The sequence below is a fragment of the Branchiostoma belcheri genome, unplaced genomic scaffold (genome assembly GCF_001625305.1).
Source record: "Branchiostoma belcheri isolate BF01 breed outbred unplaced genomic scaffold, Haploidv18h27 scaffold290, whole genome shotgun sequence".
In the NCBI taxonomy this organism is placed as follows: Eukaryota; Metazoa; Chordata; class Leptocardii; order Amphioxiformes; family Branchiostomatidae; genus Branchiostoma; species Branchiostoma belcheri.
Window position 1 is genome coordinate 151,242 of NW_017803899.1, and position 17,831 is coordinate 169,072.

The 17,831-nt window shown below is 42.1% G+C and overlaps 3 protein-coding genes across 3 annotated transcripts in view; 2 read left to right on the forward strand and 1 right to left on the reverse strand.

Annotated features, from left to right (window-relative positions):
* Positions 1-4,547, forward strand: part of LOC109473179 — a 7,995-nt gene extending 3,448 nt beyond the window's left edge. Inside the window, exons 6-9 of the mRNA XM_019773062.1 lie at positions 145-575; positions 680-701; positions 1,499-2,725; positions 2,931-4,547. Of these exons, the coding sequence (XP_019628621.1) occupies positions 145-575; positions 680-701; positions 1,499-2,725; positions 2,931-2,974 (1,724 nt within the window). The 3' untranslated portion in view covers positions 2,975-4,547. The remainder of the gene's footprint in view (positions 1-144; positions 576-679; positions 702-1,498; positions 2,726-2,930) is intronic.
* An 886-nt stretch (positions 4,548-5,433) lies between these two features.
* On the reverse strand, positions 5,434-11,501 carry LOC109473174 (vacuolar protein sorting-associated protein 26B-like). The gene is made up of 7 exons (XM_019773058.1): positions 11,276-11,501; positions 10,257-10,383; positions 9,955-10,060; positions 9,264-9,428; positions 8,114-8,220; positions 6,662-6,873; positions 5,434-6,130 (listed from the first exon to the last, which is right to left on the reverse strand). The coding sequence occupies exons 1-7, from the start codon at positions 11,420-11,422 to the stop codon at positions 6,041-6,043; spliced, it is 954 nt and encodes a 317-aa protein (XP_019628617.1). The 5' UTR covers positions 11,423-11,501; the 3' UTR covers positions 5,434-6,040.
* A 211-nt stretch (positions 11,502-11,712) lies between these two features.
* Positions 11,713-17,482, forward strand: LOC109473167 (DDB1- and CUL4-associated factor 13-like). Its single transcript, XM_019773052.1, has 10 exons — positions 11,713-11,916; positions 12,371-12,570; positions 12,991-13,098; positions 13,395-13,487; positions 13,923-14,078; positions 14,540-14,700; positions 15,342-15,506; positions 16,112-16,247; positions 16,729-16,892; positions 17,382-17,482. Exons 1-10 carry the CDS (start codon positions 11,847-11,849, stop codon positions 17,467-17,469), a joined length of 1,341 nt encoding a protein of 446 aa, XP_019628611.1. The 5' UTR covers positions 11,713-11,846; the 3' UTR covers positions 17,470-17,482.
* The last annotated feature ends 349 nt before the right edge of the window (positions 17,483-17,831 follow it).

The following is a 17,831-nucleotide window of genomic DNA, read 5'->3' on the forward strand; positions in this document are numbered from 1 at the left end:
TCTCTCTATTTGGCCGATTTCTACTCCTTCCAGCCGCCTCCCCAAACCTGGTAGAGGGTACGTTCTTCTCTGCCTTGAATCTACCTGCATTCTAAAACTCAATCCTTACACAGATAGAAATGGGTGTTACCTTATTTCTGGCAGGAAAAGTGCTTACCATCCTCCACACAAACGACTGCACAGAGTTCGCCCAATCTCTCCAGACAGCCGCTGGAAAGTCAGAACTGCCCTGCCACACGGAGGTCATCACAACAACCGACACCGTCACAAAGAAAACAGTGGAACTTCTGTTTAACACCAAAAACAGAATGGTTGCTCTGGTCATCAGTCCCCAGACTCACAGGCACTGGTCAAAACTCGCCTACAAGTTCCCAGTTCAGAATGAGAAGCTACTCCTACCGATCCTGCTGTACCCACAGTGTGACCCATACACCCCACACCCACACGGCCCCCGAGACAAGATGCTCAAGACGCTGAAGCAACGGTCTCCTGTCCTGTACAACTTGGCATGTGAGGAGATACAGATGAAAGAAGGGGAAGTTTCAGACGTGAAGCTACAGAGAATCATTCAGCAGGTATTTATGACTTCTCCTGTGTTATACTTTGTTGTCGAATAGCACCCTACAACTTCAAGAATGCTTCAACAGTTCTAACACCTTTCTCCTTTAATCCATTGCAGGTCATGACCGACGACACAAAGGGTGAGTTTTAGGCATCAACAGACGGTGTCCTTTTTCATGATTATCATTTTGTATTGAATTTCAAAACATACCAGAACAGTAGTCTGGTCGTCCTAATCTACAAAGGGAGCATCATTTTCAAGCGTATTCGTGGGTTTTACTCCATTGATATGTTTCGTTTTGTTAAAGTTAATGTACCTAGTAGATCTTTTCGCTACACCGACCAATTTCAATTTGCTATGCGCCTATATAAAACTGTAACATTTACCTTCTCATATTTCAGTCGTATTGTACTCATCTGGAACACTTTACCTGTAACAATACAACACATGTACTCAAACCTCAGCATCTCTTATGTTAGGACATTATTAGTTACTTATTACATATCACTGGCAAACTCCACATATTGCACCGATAACATAATATTATGCACCTGGTCCTCCACATGCCGATGTAATGACTGCCTCACCTCTTGATATTGTCCAACGCCTTTCTTTAGTCCTGCCATTTTGTTACATGTTTATTACAGTTCTTTTTTTTAGTTTTGATATTTAGTTGTTATTTAGATGTTTTGTTGTCATTGTGCTGTATCTCTGTTGAGGAGCCGGCCCCGTAGAGAAACCAGCTTTTCTGTTGCCTGCCCCTTACAGATTTTAAAATCTGTGAGGCTTAATAAATGAAAAAAAATATCTACTCAATATACACAACATATCGTTGTTCAGGTGTAGATAGCCAGATTTCATTTTGCCTCCAGTTACCAAGTACGTACTACGAGCCTGCTTATCCTTTCGTACTGTATTTGTCTTTGTTTCTTTAAGGTTGTAAAGTACCCATAGTCTTGTTGATCAACGACGAGTATGGAACTTCCAAGGGAGGAGTTTCTACCGTCAACTGCCAGGCGAGCCAAACCCTGCAGGGTAAGGCAGTCGTGTATGCCACAGTCCTACAGCTGAATGTACCCGAACAAGACCAGGAGGCAGCAAACAGAGACGACGTTACGCTGATAGGGCCAGATCCACGAGGGAGGGAGGGAGAGCCTACTTTAGACTGGCTGACCTACAGTCACAGGTACCACTTCCAAAACCTCCCCAAGAACGTCACATGCATCATCGGCCATGCCAACATCACAGATACGGCAGCACGAAACATCAAGGATGACCGCTATCCACAGGCAGACCTCGTAACGTTCACTCACGTCATACCTGAGGACACCGCGTACTTCAAGGGGGGGCAGAGGGCCATGGAAGCTTGGGAGATAGAGAAGAAAATGCTTAAACATGTTGACAACGCAAAGGCAGCTTTCTCTGTGGGAGAGCGGATCTACAAGCATTTTATTCCTAAATACGAAGGAGGCAAGAAACCAAGAGAGCACCACCTGTTCTTCCCGAGGCCATCCAAGTTGTTTGAAGAAGTCAAAATCCAACCTAAAAGCGGGAAAGGTGCGTTGGTGGTCCTGTGTATCGGAAGAGTGAAGAATGTTGAGAATCTGAAAGGTTACAACCTTGTGGCAAGGGCCATTGGGATTGTCAGAAAGTATCTGAAGGATCTGCAATGGATCACGCGAGGCATCAGCAAGGATGATTGGAAGGAGAGCTTAAAGATCCTGGTGGCCAACCTGAACAGCCCCGACCTGAACCCCACCCTGTATCCGTACGGGACTCAGGAGGACATCAGGGACGACATGATGATGGCCCACCTGGTCCTGATGCCGTCCCGCTCCGAGCCGTTTGGACTGGTCGGCCTGGAGGCCATCGCAGCAGGCATCCCCGTCCTCATCTCCGACAAGTCAGGACTGGCGGATATGATCCAGAAGCTCGTTGACGAGGAGAAGTTGCCAAGGGGCCTCCTGAACAGAATCGTGGAGACCAGCGTGCGAGACAGCGACATGGACAAAACTGCCGGAAAGTGGGCTGACAAAATCCGCGAAACTCTGAGGGACACTAAGAAGGCATTCACACAGGCAAAGGAGTTCAAAGATGCGCTTAAGAAGTCCAAGTACTGGGAGGACTCAGAGAGAGAGTTCCTGCGAGCCTGCGGTATCACAGGTACAGCAATTCTTTTGACATTTGTGTTGTTATTGATTTAATGTATGTTTTAGACCGTATTCCATGTACATTCTGTATTCCTTTCTTCCTCATCAAGGACCAAAATCTCTCAAGCCTGTTATGTTCAGGAGAATATCACTTTCTGTCACACTTTCTATCAACAAACTTTTGCAACACTAACACGTGATTCGCAATTGTCTTGCAGACGACATGCCAAGCGGTGGAATCTCGCCTTCTTCTGACGAGTAGCAGTCGGTGAGAACAGCCCGCAGTTAAGTTTGTCTTTGATACAAGATCATAGGAATGTTGGAGGGTGGACATTGATGAGAATTTGACAGCAGATATAGAGTGTTTGTAGGATAAGTGTATGTGTGTTTTTGTCAAGTGACACTTCTGGGGATTGTCGCGTCCCCCAAAGTAGCCAAATTTTCATTATGTGTTTCGTTCAAAACATTCGTCAAAGATAAATGTACAGGTTTGTCATGACAAGCTTGCTGAATCAGCTCAGTTATGACTAATGCCTGTCGTCTTTAGCATCAGACATGGTGTAAATAGAAGACTTTAATAGACAATATTTTGATTTTACACGTCTTTGATCAGAAGTATTCTTTGGGTATAATATGACCGTTCAGGAGTCAAAGTATTGTAAAATAATTGTTGGGTTTCAGAAGCCGTCAGCTCATGTGTTCAAGTAATGGTGTACAGTTATACAGTGTGCATGATAGGTGAATGTTACATATTGTAGAATTAATTATCCTTATTGACGTTGACAAAAATGGTGATAGAATACTCGTGGTATCTATGTATACTTTTTTTAGTAGTATAGAGAGGTAGTTCCAGATGTTGTGTTGAAATGTTATAGATTAGAATTTTCTTTTGCAAATGATTTGATAATGATGTTCCAGGAACAACTTGTGGGAAGGGAACACAATGCATATATGGTGTAGAGTTAAACAGTGTGTATGATAGGTGAATGTTACATACTGTAGAATGTATCCTTTTTGACATTGACTTAAATGGTGGTAGAATACTCGTGGCATCTGTATAGATATGGAGAGGTAGTTTCAGATTGATGTTTGGGATATTAGCCTGTTGGTGTGTTAGAATACGTTGTTGTTATACAGTATGTACAGGTGACTTTTGACCACTTGTAAAATGTTATAGATTAGAATTTTCTATTGAAATGATTTGATAATGATGTCCCAGGAACAAATTGTGGGAAGGGAACACAATGCATATATGGTGTACAGTTAAACAGTGTGTATGATAGGTGAGTGTTACATATTGTAGAATTAATTATCCTTATTAACATTGACTTAAATGGTGGTTGAATACTCGTGGTGTCTACGTATAGATATAGAGAGGTAGTTCCAGATTGGTGTTGAGATGTTATAGATTAGAATTTTCTATTGAAATGATTTGATAATGATGTCCCAGGAACAACTTGTGGGAAAGGAACACAAACAGTGTGCATGATAGGTGAATTTTACATATTGTGAAATGTAACAAATTAACCTTATTGACATTGACGTAAATGGTAATAGAATACTCGTGGTGTCTATGTACAGATATAGAGATAGTTCCAGATTGATGTTTGGATTCTCAGAAACCAAAGAAGTGAGAAAAAATGCCGGATATTAGAAGCAGCCTGTTGGTGTGTTAGAACATCTTATAGATTAGAATTTTCTATTGCAAATGATTTGATAATGACGTTCCAGGAACAACTTGTGGGAAAGGAACACAATGCATATATGGTGTGCAGTTAAACAGTGTGTATGATAGGTGAATGTTACATACTGTAGAATGTATCCTTTTTTAAATTGACTTAAATGGTAGTAGAATACTCATGGTGTCTATGTATACAGCACAGGCCACGAAATACGCATCAGTTTTCGCGGGACGTTCTGCGAAATACCGCGGTACATCCTGCGGTATATCGCGAAACGCCGTGCGGAATATTGCGGAAGGCCGTGCGGAATATTGCGGAAGGCCGTGCGAAATATTGCGGAAGGCCGTGCGTAAGATTGCGGAAGGCCGTGCGTAAGATTGCGGGACGTCCCGCAGAATTTCGCAGAACTGTCCACTGGTAATGGAAACGCCGCTGCGAAACTTCTTCTGCGTAAGAAATCTTTCGCAAGATTTCGGTCGTTAATGAGCAGCCTTTGTATGTGAGAAAAAGTGTCGGATATTAGAAGCAGCCTGTTGGTGTTAGAATATGTTGCTGTTATACAGCATGTAGGACAGGTGACCTTTGACCGCTTGTGAAATGTTAAAGATTTTCAATGCAAATGATTTGTGTGGGAAGAGACCTTGCAGTTGTGTGAAATTTGTGATTCTGGAAAAGATTAGCTATTGGGTGAAAATACATTGTAGTTCAGTGATTGTCACTCTTTATAAATGGGCCATTTGACTGTAATAAGTGACGTATCCTGCTCAGTCATGCTGCTATAACTTAACTTTCAGCAGAGACTATCATTGGCAGAGCATTATCCCAGAGATAACAGTACAAGAGAGAAAGCCTGTTAAAAACGTCACAAATGCACCAAAACCTAAACCTCTGCTTGGAGAGTACAGCGAACCAAGCTATCTGTACAACATTAATCTTTGATTCCGTTTATTTGGGCGAAGAGCCCAATACTTAACTTTTATTATAAAAAACAGGCAGAACAAGATTAATTTCATTTCACTCACTTAAACTTTTTAAACTTTTACATTTAAACTTTTTAATTTAGATACATATTTCCTCATGTTTCTTGAATCCATACTCTGTATTATCATGATACAGACCACAACATAATTAACTGTTACATTATCTCAATACTAGTAGATAAGAAAACTTTGACAGATCACATTCAATAAACCAGTTAAAGTTGCCCACTATTTCGTATCATGTCTGGATTTTTGGACATGTTTAGAGCCACAAGGAGAAAAGACTGCTCTCTTTTATAGAGCATTCATCAAATAATCTCTAGAATAAACATAAAAGTAATTCTTTCTTTCATTGGGAAAGAAAAGTAGAAAGAAATGAGGTACAATAAATTTTATGTATAATCCTGCTATTATAATAGTAACAGGTAAAGTCTTATTTTAAATGAGCAGTTACATGTTTCTAATCAGTTATAACAATTGGTCACATTTCATACAATTCTTTTATCGTCTTCACATAATTGTAAATACAATGTACGCTAAACATTACAACAAAAGTAACAAGGTTCACTAGATGTCCCTCTCCTCCCCCATCATGAATGGACTCTCCCATTCCTTCCTATGCCTGGTAGTCCCTCCCCCATCCTGAATGGACTCTCCCATTCCACCCTAAGCCTGGTAGTCCCTCCCCCATGCAGTGGACTCATCCGCCTGTCCCCCAGTGCGAACTCTGTCAGCCTTACGCCACAGCACTATCTCCTGTTGGGAGCAGAAATGCACACATAGTTATAAAAACATCATCTATGAAAAATAAAATAAAAACATATGTTGGACCTGGTGAGGGCACACTAAATCTAACTAGAAAGTAACATTTGCAAAGCAAATGCATAACCTTTACCTTCGCATATGGTCTGCTCTATTAAATCTTACTCAAACACATTCACATATGCATGTATGTTGACAGGAGTCTAAATCCCTCCTACTATAAAATTGCAACATTATGCAACCCAACACCAGTTACCATGGTGACAGATTTCAACAAATCAGGTTATTGGCTAGGTCAGAAGTCACTGTTTGGAGAAGAAGAAGAAGAAACGCAGCAAAAACAATAAGTTTTCCTTCGGTAAACATAACAAGGCTGGAGTCCACACTAGCCAAAGCTGGGGTTGCGGTCTTGCAGATCTTGGAGAGCTAAAGCTAGCAAGACTGGACTCCAGGCCAATGCTAAGGAATGTGATTGTGAAGGTGAGATCTTTTTGAAGGTGGGAGAAATTCTATAACATTTTTTACCTGTTGTTTGAAGTATCTTCTCTCCTCTTCGTCCACCAGCACCAGGTTCAGGTAGTACCGAACAGAGAACTTCTTGTTGATGTCCCTCATCGTGGGCGTGAGATCGTACCCGGCCAGGAACAGGCGGATCGGGATCGACTCCCCGCGAACCGGCGCGCCGTCCATAATCTCATACTTCGCTACCGTTTCGTTCTCGTTATAGATGTTCGGGCCTAGAAGGATACATGATCTTTAAGTATCTGGAACAGCCTTCAAGTATCTATGAAAGTTATGTCGGTTAAAGTTTGTCTATATTTCTTGTTTAAGATTTGTTCTAAATCTGTTTCATATCAGTAGTATATCATTGTCATTGGAATGCCAATGTTTTTGTGGTAGGGTATCAAATGCAAGATTGGAATTTAGAATGTTTTACATGATTAACTACAAATTACAGTATTCATACATTGTATTTGGATTGGCAACACTGAGTTGAGTTGGTCAGATTTTGCATGATGTTATCTTATCAATCAAAAACACTCATTGCAACTTGAAGACATTTTATGGCTGTGTTAACGTTTTAACTTTTCTTCACTCAAAAAGGCTACAGTTTCTGACAGAATTTTGTTCACTCTTATATGGTGTGCAGTTCACAATACTCATGCTAGGGGGAGTGCTGGGGTCATGTCCACAGACGGCACATGCCAAACTCCTGCAGTTCTCATCCCGCATGCTAGGAGGCACAGCTGCACTACCCAATCCAACCCGCATGCTCCGCGGCACACTATACATGTTTCCGCCATGCTGTAAAACACTGCGTCGGTTTCAGGTGCACTTCACGCGAGACATGCTAGGGGGAGCTATCTACCTGTCCCTGCAGTCTCTTTCTTTATAATGCTAATCTCCATCAATCTGATCTTGATGCGCACCAGGAGAAAGTAGATCTTCCCTATAACTACGTCCCTCAGGTGGAACCTGCGGAACACACAAGCTCAAGGTCACCTCTAGCCAAGGTCAGACTAACCAAGGTCGTTCCCAGAATGACATCACCAAGTAACTAATACATGTATGTGTCTTGACTGAAAATTGGAAACTGCAGCGTCAAAATCTTGGAAATCATTTTTACACATTTTTTTTCAAGTTACTTACGATGTCACCCAAGAAAGGACCCTGGTTACTGGCTGCATCTTGGACTAGTTGTAACTTGATACCCAAAAACTTGCTGTCTTTTTAATCCGACTTAAAATTATTTCTAACTTATACATAGTTCAACTTCACAAAAAAAATTTAGTAAAACAGCCAACCTGAACAAGTTTCTAGTTCATGTATCAAGTTACAACTGTCAGCAGCCATTGAAAACATAAATCTGACCACCCCTCTTATACGGTGGACCAGTCCTACCAACAGATTGTTAGAACTTGGTGCAGACCGTGCCACTGAGCAGAAGAGGGGTGTCAGGACACACAAACCACCCACCCGTGCCGGTGGTCTCCCGTTTGATGATGGCCAGTTCCATGTGTTTTATCTTGATTCGCACAAGCAAGAAGTAGATTTTTCCCACTATCACATCCTTCAGATGGTATCTATTGTAGGGAAAATGGGTTAACATATGTGTTTACACTAACACATGCACTATCACACTGGTCTTCTACATGTATAAGATCTTAACATTGGGTTTCATTTCATGTGCTTCATCTCGATTTAAACAAGAAGTAGATTTTTCCCACTATCACATCCTTCAGATGGTATCTATGCAGGAAAAATGGGTTAAATGATGTTTTACACTAACACATGCACTATCACACTGGTCTTCTACATGTATAAGATGTTAACATTGGGTTTCATTTCATGTGCTTCATCTCGATTTAAGCAAGAAGTAGATTTTTCCCACTATCACATCCTTCAGATGGTATCTATGTGGGAAAATAGGGTTAACAGTGTGTTCACTAAGTAGCATGCATGTTTACACTACCAGAAAACATTTATACTGGCATGCGCATTCACACTTGATCTTATGTCACACATTCATGTGAGAGTACTTACTACATCCTTCAGATGGTATACGTAGGGAAACAGGGTTAAATCGTGTTTCAGTTTTTTTCACACACATTTACACTTAGTACTGGCATACACACTCACACACTGACATGCACACTCACAGTCACACAAGGATTTGGGGCACATGTTCACACTGGGCTCCCAATATTATATCCTTCAGATGGTATCTATACAGGAAAACAGGGTTAAATCGTGCATTCACTTTATATTATAGCATGCACATTCACACTAGCACACACATTTATACTCAATTTTATGTCACATATTCACATGTATTCTCACTAAATCCTTCAGCTGGTATCTATGTTGTAGGAAAACAGGGTTAAGTGGTGTGTTCACACTATGTAGTATACACACTTAAGACTGGGTCTTCTGTTACACTGTTCATACTCACATGCACATCCACACTAAGTCTTATGCCACATATTAACTGTTAACGTTAAACGGATAGTGAGACTGAGAGTGTGTTTTCCTCACAAATATCAGATTTAAACTTACCTTTCTGCTAATATTGTCACAGAATACTGGGTGTGTGAAAGAAAACCCCTTTATTCTATGCTTTACTCACTTCTGCTTGTTGTACTCGAACTCTATGTGCAGACAGTCCTCAATGCCGACCTCCATCTTGAGGCTGTTGTTGACCTCCGGGTAGGTGGAGAGGGTGTGGACAACGATGTCCATCTCCTTGGTTACGTCTGTCAGTCGACGCACGATCGTCACGCGCAGGAAATATCTGCAAGAAATATTACTGTGGTGAATCATTTGTCCACTACCACACAAAACCCCCTATCTTAGAAGTAGAGCAGTCCAACCTATGGCTAGGAACCTCACTAAATTTTTGGTGCTAGGAGTCCTGGAGGCAACACAAGAAAGTATGAAGCTCCTCAAAAATCCAGTGTGTTACCTGTTCATTACAATCTAGACACAAGAACCTACAACAATTACACAACTTCGTATTTTGGGTTTGATCATGATGATTAACACCTGAGCAAAGTGAGGAAAGTTATGTAAAGTGTCTTTCACAAGGGCACAAGAATGGTGACATGGCAGGATTCGAACCCAGGACCTCTCGGTTCTGAGCCAAATGCTCTGCTGTTGTTACACAACACGACCCCACCAACCAAGATCATCTTGTACACCAAATTTTTCCTGTCATCTTTTCACAATATCAAGTTTTATTCTGCAATGCTGTTGAAACTCCAATACCTCACATATTGTCTGTTTCTTGCTTGTTTCTTGTGTTTATTGTTGATGTTTACCTGAGCTTGACGTTGGCTCCCGTGTACGACTCGTAAGGTTTCTCCACATTAATGAACTCAAAGTCGAAAGACGTGGACTGGGTCAGTACGCCGGGCCGCGCCAACTCTGCAAAAGGGGGGTAAAACATCTTAAATATGTCATGCTAAAATCAAAATTCTAGAAATACTTGTTAATACAACTCCTGACCTATAATCTCTCCCCTTTAACAGTATAACCTGATCTTTGAAATGAGATGAGGTCCAGGTCATAGAGCAGCATGATCTGATACTCTGACCTATGAACTCTCCCCTCTGACCCTTACCTTTGACCAGTGAGATGAACTCGTGGTGGTTTCCCCTGTCGTAGTACAGCTCGATCTGACCTATGAACTCTATCTTGATGCCCTGATGCTCCAGCTTGGACCCCGCCTTACTCAGGCTCACACTGACCTGTGGGAGATGATGTGAATAAACAAGTACATGTCAGCTGAGGAAGACACACACACACACACACAACAACAAGAGTAGAGTAGAGTAGATCTTTCGTCTCGGTAGGAAGTTCTCTTCCATTGTGAGCCGCTCCTTGTAGCTTACTGCATAGACATGGTCATCTTGTGGGGGTTGTCCAATGCCCGGGGGTTGTACACTACTGGGTGGCTTCTCATGTGTTTGTCCAGTCTATTTATAAAACTGTTCACACTTGGGGTTGTTACTACCTCCTCGGGTAGACTATTCCACCATGTTCCATCCAACAAGCGAATCATATACTATCACTCTATCAGCGATGGTGCACCAAGGAGGCCCTGGAAGCCCTGACCCCCAGAGGAAGGGCATGCACACGAGATACATCAGTGAAGGGGGTTAGGACTTAGACATCCAGGTAATAACCTAAATAAGATACACCAAAAAACAGTGTCACTGATGGAAGGTAGTAGATACTACCTGAAATGTCTGACCATTTCCAAAGTCATATCCAGTCGCTTCAGTAACTGCTTTTACTATAGCTTCATTAATGATCACTATTAGCACCACATGATTGCAATGTTTCACTCACAAGGTAACCATCTAAAACAAAACGGCTTAAAAACTCACATATTCAAGACACACATAACACACACTCACTCCCCCTCTTAGTAAAAGTGTTACACTGACGTTATAGCTTTATTTGGCATGACAGCAAATTCATCTTTTATAAACATGTATAACTTTGACTAAACGTTTAAAAAAAGTATCATGAAGACAGCTACACAATAAATATACAGTTTCTAAACAATTACGTATTCCCTGCGCGTAGCGAGAACAATTTCCACATAAACCGCCCCCCTCCCCACACCCCTCCTACCTTCCCAGCCACTGTCTCGCCATCATAGTACAGCGGATATTTCTCCTTTCTCCCCTCTTCTGTCTTATGCTCGACGTATTTCCGCGTCTGGGAGCCGTCCAAGACCACGTCGATATCAGCTGTCGTCCCAAACCCGAAGAAACTCATGATTTTCGGCTCAAAAATGTCTCATTTAGGTGAAAAACTAACGATAGTTTTCTGGTTTTCCGATCCAAGTCACAAGATCGCAAGGGACCTATATAGACCGCCGGCGTAGCTATATTTTATGCCTGATTGTAAGTCATACCTTTCTTGCGATTTAAGAATCAAAATATAGATATTACCTTTCAGAATTAATGGATTATATGTATTGATATATGATTTAAATTTCATATGGCAGTTTTTGAAGCTTTTAGAAATCTAAACAGGCGTCACAATAATTTCATCGGACAGCCTAATGTTTAAAGTTACAAGCGAGGCCCCAAAGCGTGTGCACCAAATGGACGGAAGAAAAACTTTGCCGAAATTTTAACTTTCTGGTCGAACCAACCGCCTTACTTCAGATCAGATAAGACGGAAAACATCCTTGAAGATGAAGATCAAGGTGTTGAGCAGAAACCCAGACGACTACGGACGGGAAACCAAACGGGACATCCAGAGATGTGAGTATTAGCGCCCCCCCTCCCCCCTAAACAGCTGCGCGTACATACATGTGCATAGTATTAGTAGTGGTTAGGTTTGTAAACATTATTTGATTACTTTGACAAACGTTTCCAAAATTTCTAGTAAACAGCTTTTACTGTTGTTGTGCCTGCCTGCTAAAATACGTCTATTTTTCCGCTATACGTGGACTCAACAAGTTCAACAAAGACTCTAATATTTGGTGCCCTATTTTTCAAGGTACATCTGCACCTACTACTGCAACTAGTGCTAGTATTAGAAGGGTTGTTTGGATTGGCGTAGAAAAGATTCCAGTGCAAAAAAGAAAGCCCCATAAAAAGCCTTGAAACAGTTGCCAAAAAAGCTAAAACCCAAACCTCTGCTTGGAGAGCACTTCTACAATTAACATTAAGATGATTTTTGGAACAGTCCAATGACATCTAACCTTTCCCCCAGTACCCAGGAACTATGACCCTGCCCTTCACCCGTTCGAGGCAGCGAGAGAATACACGCGGGCGCTGAACGCCACCAAACTGGAGCGGGTGTTCGCTAAACCGTTCGTCGGCGCTCTGGACGGCCATCGAGACGGCGTGAACTGCATGGCCAAACACCCGGGCTCGCTGTCTACACTGCTGACTGGGGCCTGCGACGGGGAGGTGAGGAACTTAGTGGAAAATTCATAATATAAAAATTAGGAGGTTCATAATTAAGAAAATGCATGCCCATTGTCAAAGGTACAGGCCTCCAACTCCAAGGCGTAAACAGGTATTTGTATCTCTAAATTCTGTGCTTTCAACTACTAGTACTAGAGTATGACACTGGGCATCCTTTAGATTATTTGTGAACCCCCTTTTAAGCTTATTGTTTGAAGTGTTTATGTGTAGTGTGATGCAATATAGGTAAGTTTAAGGCCCCTACCAATTAGTATATAAAGAAGGGCCATCAATTTTGCAACTTTGGCATGTTATATTTATAGAGTGTTGGATTTTCATAACTCTCATATTAAAATCAGCATCACATTTTTTCATAATCTCATTTTCAAATCTGGATCACTTTATTCTAAATCTCATCTTCAGATAAAGATCTGGAACCTGGGGAGTCGAGACTGCCGCCGGACGATCCAGGCACACACGGGGTTCGTACGCGGGATGTGTGTCACACCCGATCACGGCAACGTACTGTCGGTAAGGGCATAACCTTTCACCTCTGACCTCACTGGGGTCACATGGGTCAGCCATGCTGCTGAAGGTCATACAATGACGGTGTCTCAAGTTTCTTGGTTAGAAATAATGGATGTTTTTAGTAAAGATTCAGAAAGAAAGTAGGAAGATCAAGATGTACAGTAGACATTGGAAACTTTTGGGGTTCGTGTTTCCTACCTTTCAAAACAGTCAGTGATCGATGAATGTTCTACTACTGTAACTGTTAATCTTACATGACCGATGAACCTCTTTTATTGAGCCCTTTTCTTTTTTCCCAGATAGGAGATGACAAGACGATAAAGATGTGGAGTCTGACGTCACCGGAGGCTGGAGAGGAGGAGGAGGAGCCGGTACAAACCATCCTCGGCAAGGTGAGAGGTGCAGAAAAAAGCATGATGTTTGTTGTACAAGAACTGTGCCATATACTCATACACATCCCAAGCAATTTATATATATCTTACTAGGCAGATTGGTCTTTAAAAATCTGTGTCAAAGACTGATCAAACCGGTGCAATGGCAAAGTGGGTATGACTTGGGCAGGGATCGAACTCACAACCTACCAATTACAAGGCAAGCACTCTACTGGTAGAATGCTTGCCTTGAAGTTGAATGTAATCGGTAGGTTGTGAGTTCGATCCCTGGCGGTGTCATACCAAAGACTTTGAAAATCTTTGTACATACTGCTTTCTCTTAGCACTTGACTGTAGGGAAACTGTTCTTACTATAAGGGGATCAGTGAAAGAAATATACTGTTCTGCTGAGACAATCAGTGATAATCAGTATTACTGCTGATTCCCGTCCCCCAGAGTATTTTCACCGGAATCGACCACCACTGGAAGGACGCGACCTTCGCCACCTGCGGGCAGACGGTGGACATCTGGGACCACGCCCGGGCCGAACCACTCCGCTCCTTCTCATGGGGGGTGGACAGCCTCAACTGTGTCAGGTTCAACCCCATCGAGGTGAGTGGATGTCAGAAAGACTTTAAATTTTTCCTATACTGGAGATAGACCTTTAACCTTACAGAAACACTACCCAACCTAACCTAATCTTTAACCACACAGAAACAGTACCTGACCTGACCCTTGACCTTACAGAAATGCTACCTGACCTTTGACCTTACAGAAATGCTACCTGACCTAACCTTTGACCTTAAAGAAACACCATCTGACCTAACCTCTGTCTGACCTCACAGAAACATATCTGACCTTTAACCCTAACAGACACACTACTTGACCTGACCTTCAACCTTGCAGAACTCTACCTGACATGACCTTTTCCCTTACAGAAGCACTACCTGGCGAGCTGTGCAGCAGACAGTTGTATGACCTGACCTGACCTTTGCCCTTGCAGAAACACTACCTGGCGAGCTGTGCAGCAGACAGTTGTATGACTTGACCTGACCTAACCTTTGCCCTTACAGAAACACTACCTAGCGAGCTGTGCGGCAGACAGGAGTATCATCCTGTACGACACGCGAGGGTCGAGTCCGCTGAGGAAGGTCATCCTGAACATGCGCTCCAACGTGCTCGCCTGGAACCCCATGGAGGCCTTCGTTTTCACTGTCGCTAACGAGGATCACAAGTTAGTTTTAATTACTAAACATGAAACTTAGTCATTACATGTACTTAAACATTACTTAGTTATTACTTACTAGTCATTACTTACTAATACTGGAACCCCATGGAGGCATTCGTTTTCACTGTCGCTAACGAGGATCACAAGTTAGTTTTAATTACTAAACATGAAACTTTAATTAGTCATTACTTACTAATACTGGAACCCCATGGAGGCCTTCGTTTTCACTGTCACTAACGAGGATCACAAGTAATTTCATTATCAAAGTTGGAACTTAGTCATTACTTACAAATAGGCTTGATTGGGAAATGATTGGAAATATTGTGGGGTTCAAAAAAAGGAAAAGTACATCTAGCCCTTTTAGCACTGATTACACCTTAATTTTTTGTTCAAGTTGTTGTCCCTTTAGTTCACATTCAATTTAATTATCTTAGTCTATACCTTGCCATCCTTTCCCAGACTCAAGATATTAGACTAACTTTTGACAAAATATTTATACAGAAACACACAACAAAAGTTGAGCTACTGTACATGTGGGGAGCTTTCAAGACTAAGATGTTAGATCATCTTACATTGTCCACACCTTGTTCTACCTTAGCCTGTATCTTACATCTTAGATTGACAGCATCCTGCCTTTTCTCTCCAAGCCTGTACAGTTTTGACATCAGAAGACTGACTTCCCCATTTAACATCCACATGGACCATGTGAACGCCGTGTTGGACCTGGACTACTCCCCCACCGGCCGGGAGTTTGTGTCCGGCAGCTTCGATAAAACCATCCGCATCTTCCCTCTGGAAAAGGGACGCAGCAGGTACGCTTGTTTGTTTTCGTGTCCAGGTTTGGAACAACATAAAAACAGATTCTGAGGGAAAGTCTGCACTTCACAGTTTCAGATTCGGGTTTTTGTTATGTTTGCCTTTGCGGGAGGATTGTTTTTGCTCAGTTTCCTCTTCTTCCTCTTTTTCTCCAAACACATCAGGTCAATGACCTGAACCAGATGTCTGTCACCATGGGAACTGGTTCTGTAGAAGACACCCTGTGGTGTTGGCTTACATGATGTAGTAGGAGATATTTGTGTGTTAATGAGTGTGTGTGTGCTTGTGAGTGTATATGTGTCTGTGTGTGTGTGTGTCTGTCTGTGTGTGTCTGTGTGTGTGTGTGTACGTCCTTATGTGTGTGTGTGCCCGTGCGCGTGTGTGAATGTGTTACTGCTCTGCATATCCTTTATACCAGCCAGCAAGTGTTTATTACCATGTTGGTGACGTCTGCCATCTCTGATGCCCTTGTCTCCTCACAGAGAAGTTTACCACACCAAGCGGATGCAGCAGGTGTTCTGTATGTGTGAGTTTTGTGTGTGTGTGTGTTTGTGTGTGTGTGTGTCTGTGTATTAAGTTACACCATGTCTCCCCACCACAGGGAGGTTTACCACACCAAGCGGATGCAGCGGGTGTTCTGTATAAAGTGGTCTCTGGACAACAAGTACATCCTGTCCGGCTCCGACGAGACAAACGTCCGCATCTGGAAGGCCAAGGCTGCCGAGAAAATAGGCAAGGTGGGAGATAAGACGTCTTCAAGTTGTTATAGTTGTGTTGATGTAGGTTAGACATCCAGGTAATGAGGTACACAAGAAAACAGTTACTGAAGCAACTGGATATATTGGAAACTGTCCAATACTTTTTGTCAGTAGCTTGTGCATCTTAAAGTATCTTAAAGTTTGCAGAGTTATGTACTCGCAAAGAGCTTTATGTAGGACATTTTGTCACTATTTACAGTTTACCTAACTGGGCATTGTAGGGTAAGCCTTTGTAGTGCCATCATCTATGCTCTCAGATAACTAGTAAATACGTCCTAACTTAAGATGGTAGAAAGGTACGATTATCTTTTTAAGGTCTCAATCTGTGTTGTCTGCATCAACCTACCTCTGTCTTCTCAGTGTTATCCCTAGTTTAAAGCTAGTTTACAACATACATGTACATGTAACTGTGCATACATTTATCTAATGTTGTTACATGCATATTCTTTATTTTTCCCAGTTAACCCCCCGTGAGGAGTCAGCCCTGACGTACAGTGACAAACTGAAGGAGAAGTTTCAGCACCACCCACAGGTCAGACGCATCGCCCGACACAGACACGTCCCCAAGGAGGTGTATCATCTTACACGCCAGACTAGGATTATGAAGGACTCACGCAGGAGGAAGTACGTATCTTGGACTTTGGCAATTCATCAACACATCATCATCAGTATTAACCCATACTAGCTTTAGGTTCTTCGGCCTTACGTTGGAAATCATGTAGTATTGACATGAGCAGGGGTTATGATACAATACACTTTTCTGATTTGTCTTTTCTGTATGTCTCTCTTCCTCTCCATATTTCTTCTCTGTTTTCAAAAATTTCTCTGCAAAATGCTGATGCAAGTACATGTAAGTGTTTTTAACTCAGGATTCAGTAAACTTGTTTGTTTCAGTAAAAGTTTCCAGTGACTCAAGCAAGTGGATCGATTTTCAAACTAGTTGCTGTAACTGTTATCTCTGAGTCAGTATCTTATTACCTGGTTGCCTAAACTTCATATATGAGGCAAATATTTCATCAGTAGATTATCACAAAGGTTTTGACTGTGACACAAGCAATTTGAATGTTTTGATTTTGATGAAACCGTTGATGGCATGTTTGTGTTTTCCCACAGGGAGGAGAACAGAATACGGCACAGCAAACCTGGCAGCATCAAGAAGAAACGGGAGAGGGAAAAAGTGGTGGTGGCAGAGCAGGAATGATCACCAGGGGGGTTAATGCAATGGGGGGTCCAAGGGAGGGGGGGATTTTGTTTGAGGGGGAGGGGTCATCATTAGTAATGACTTTGTGGTTGGAAAAAATGTCATGGTTTGACAAACCAAGTTGTGGCTTACCAGAGGACTTAGCCATTGTGATGGTGTTTTTTTGTTTTGTTTTACCTACTCTTGCAATTGGCCGGTTAACTCCCCTGGTAAATTGTTAATCATCCTGTTAAACAAATTTGTGATGATTTGGCAGCCACAAAAGTTTGTAGTCAGGCTGTAATAACTGTACCTCATTCCAGATGATCAGGATATCCTTGCAAAATAATTATGTTTCTGACCATTAGGATTAAAATTAAAAA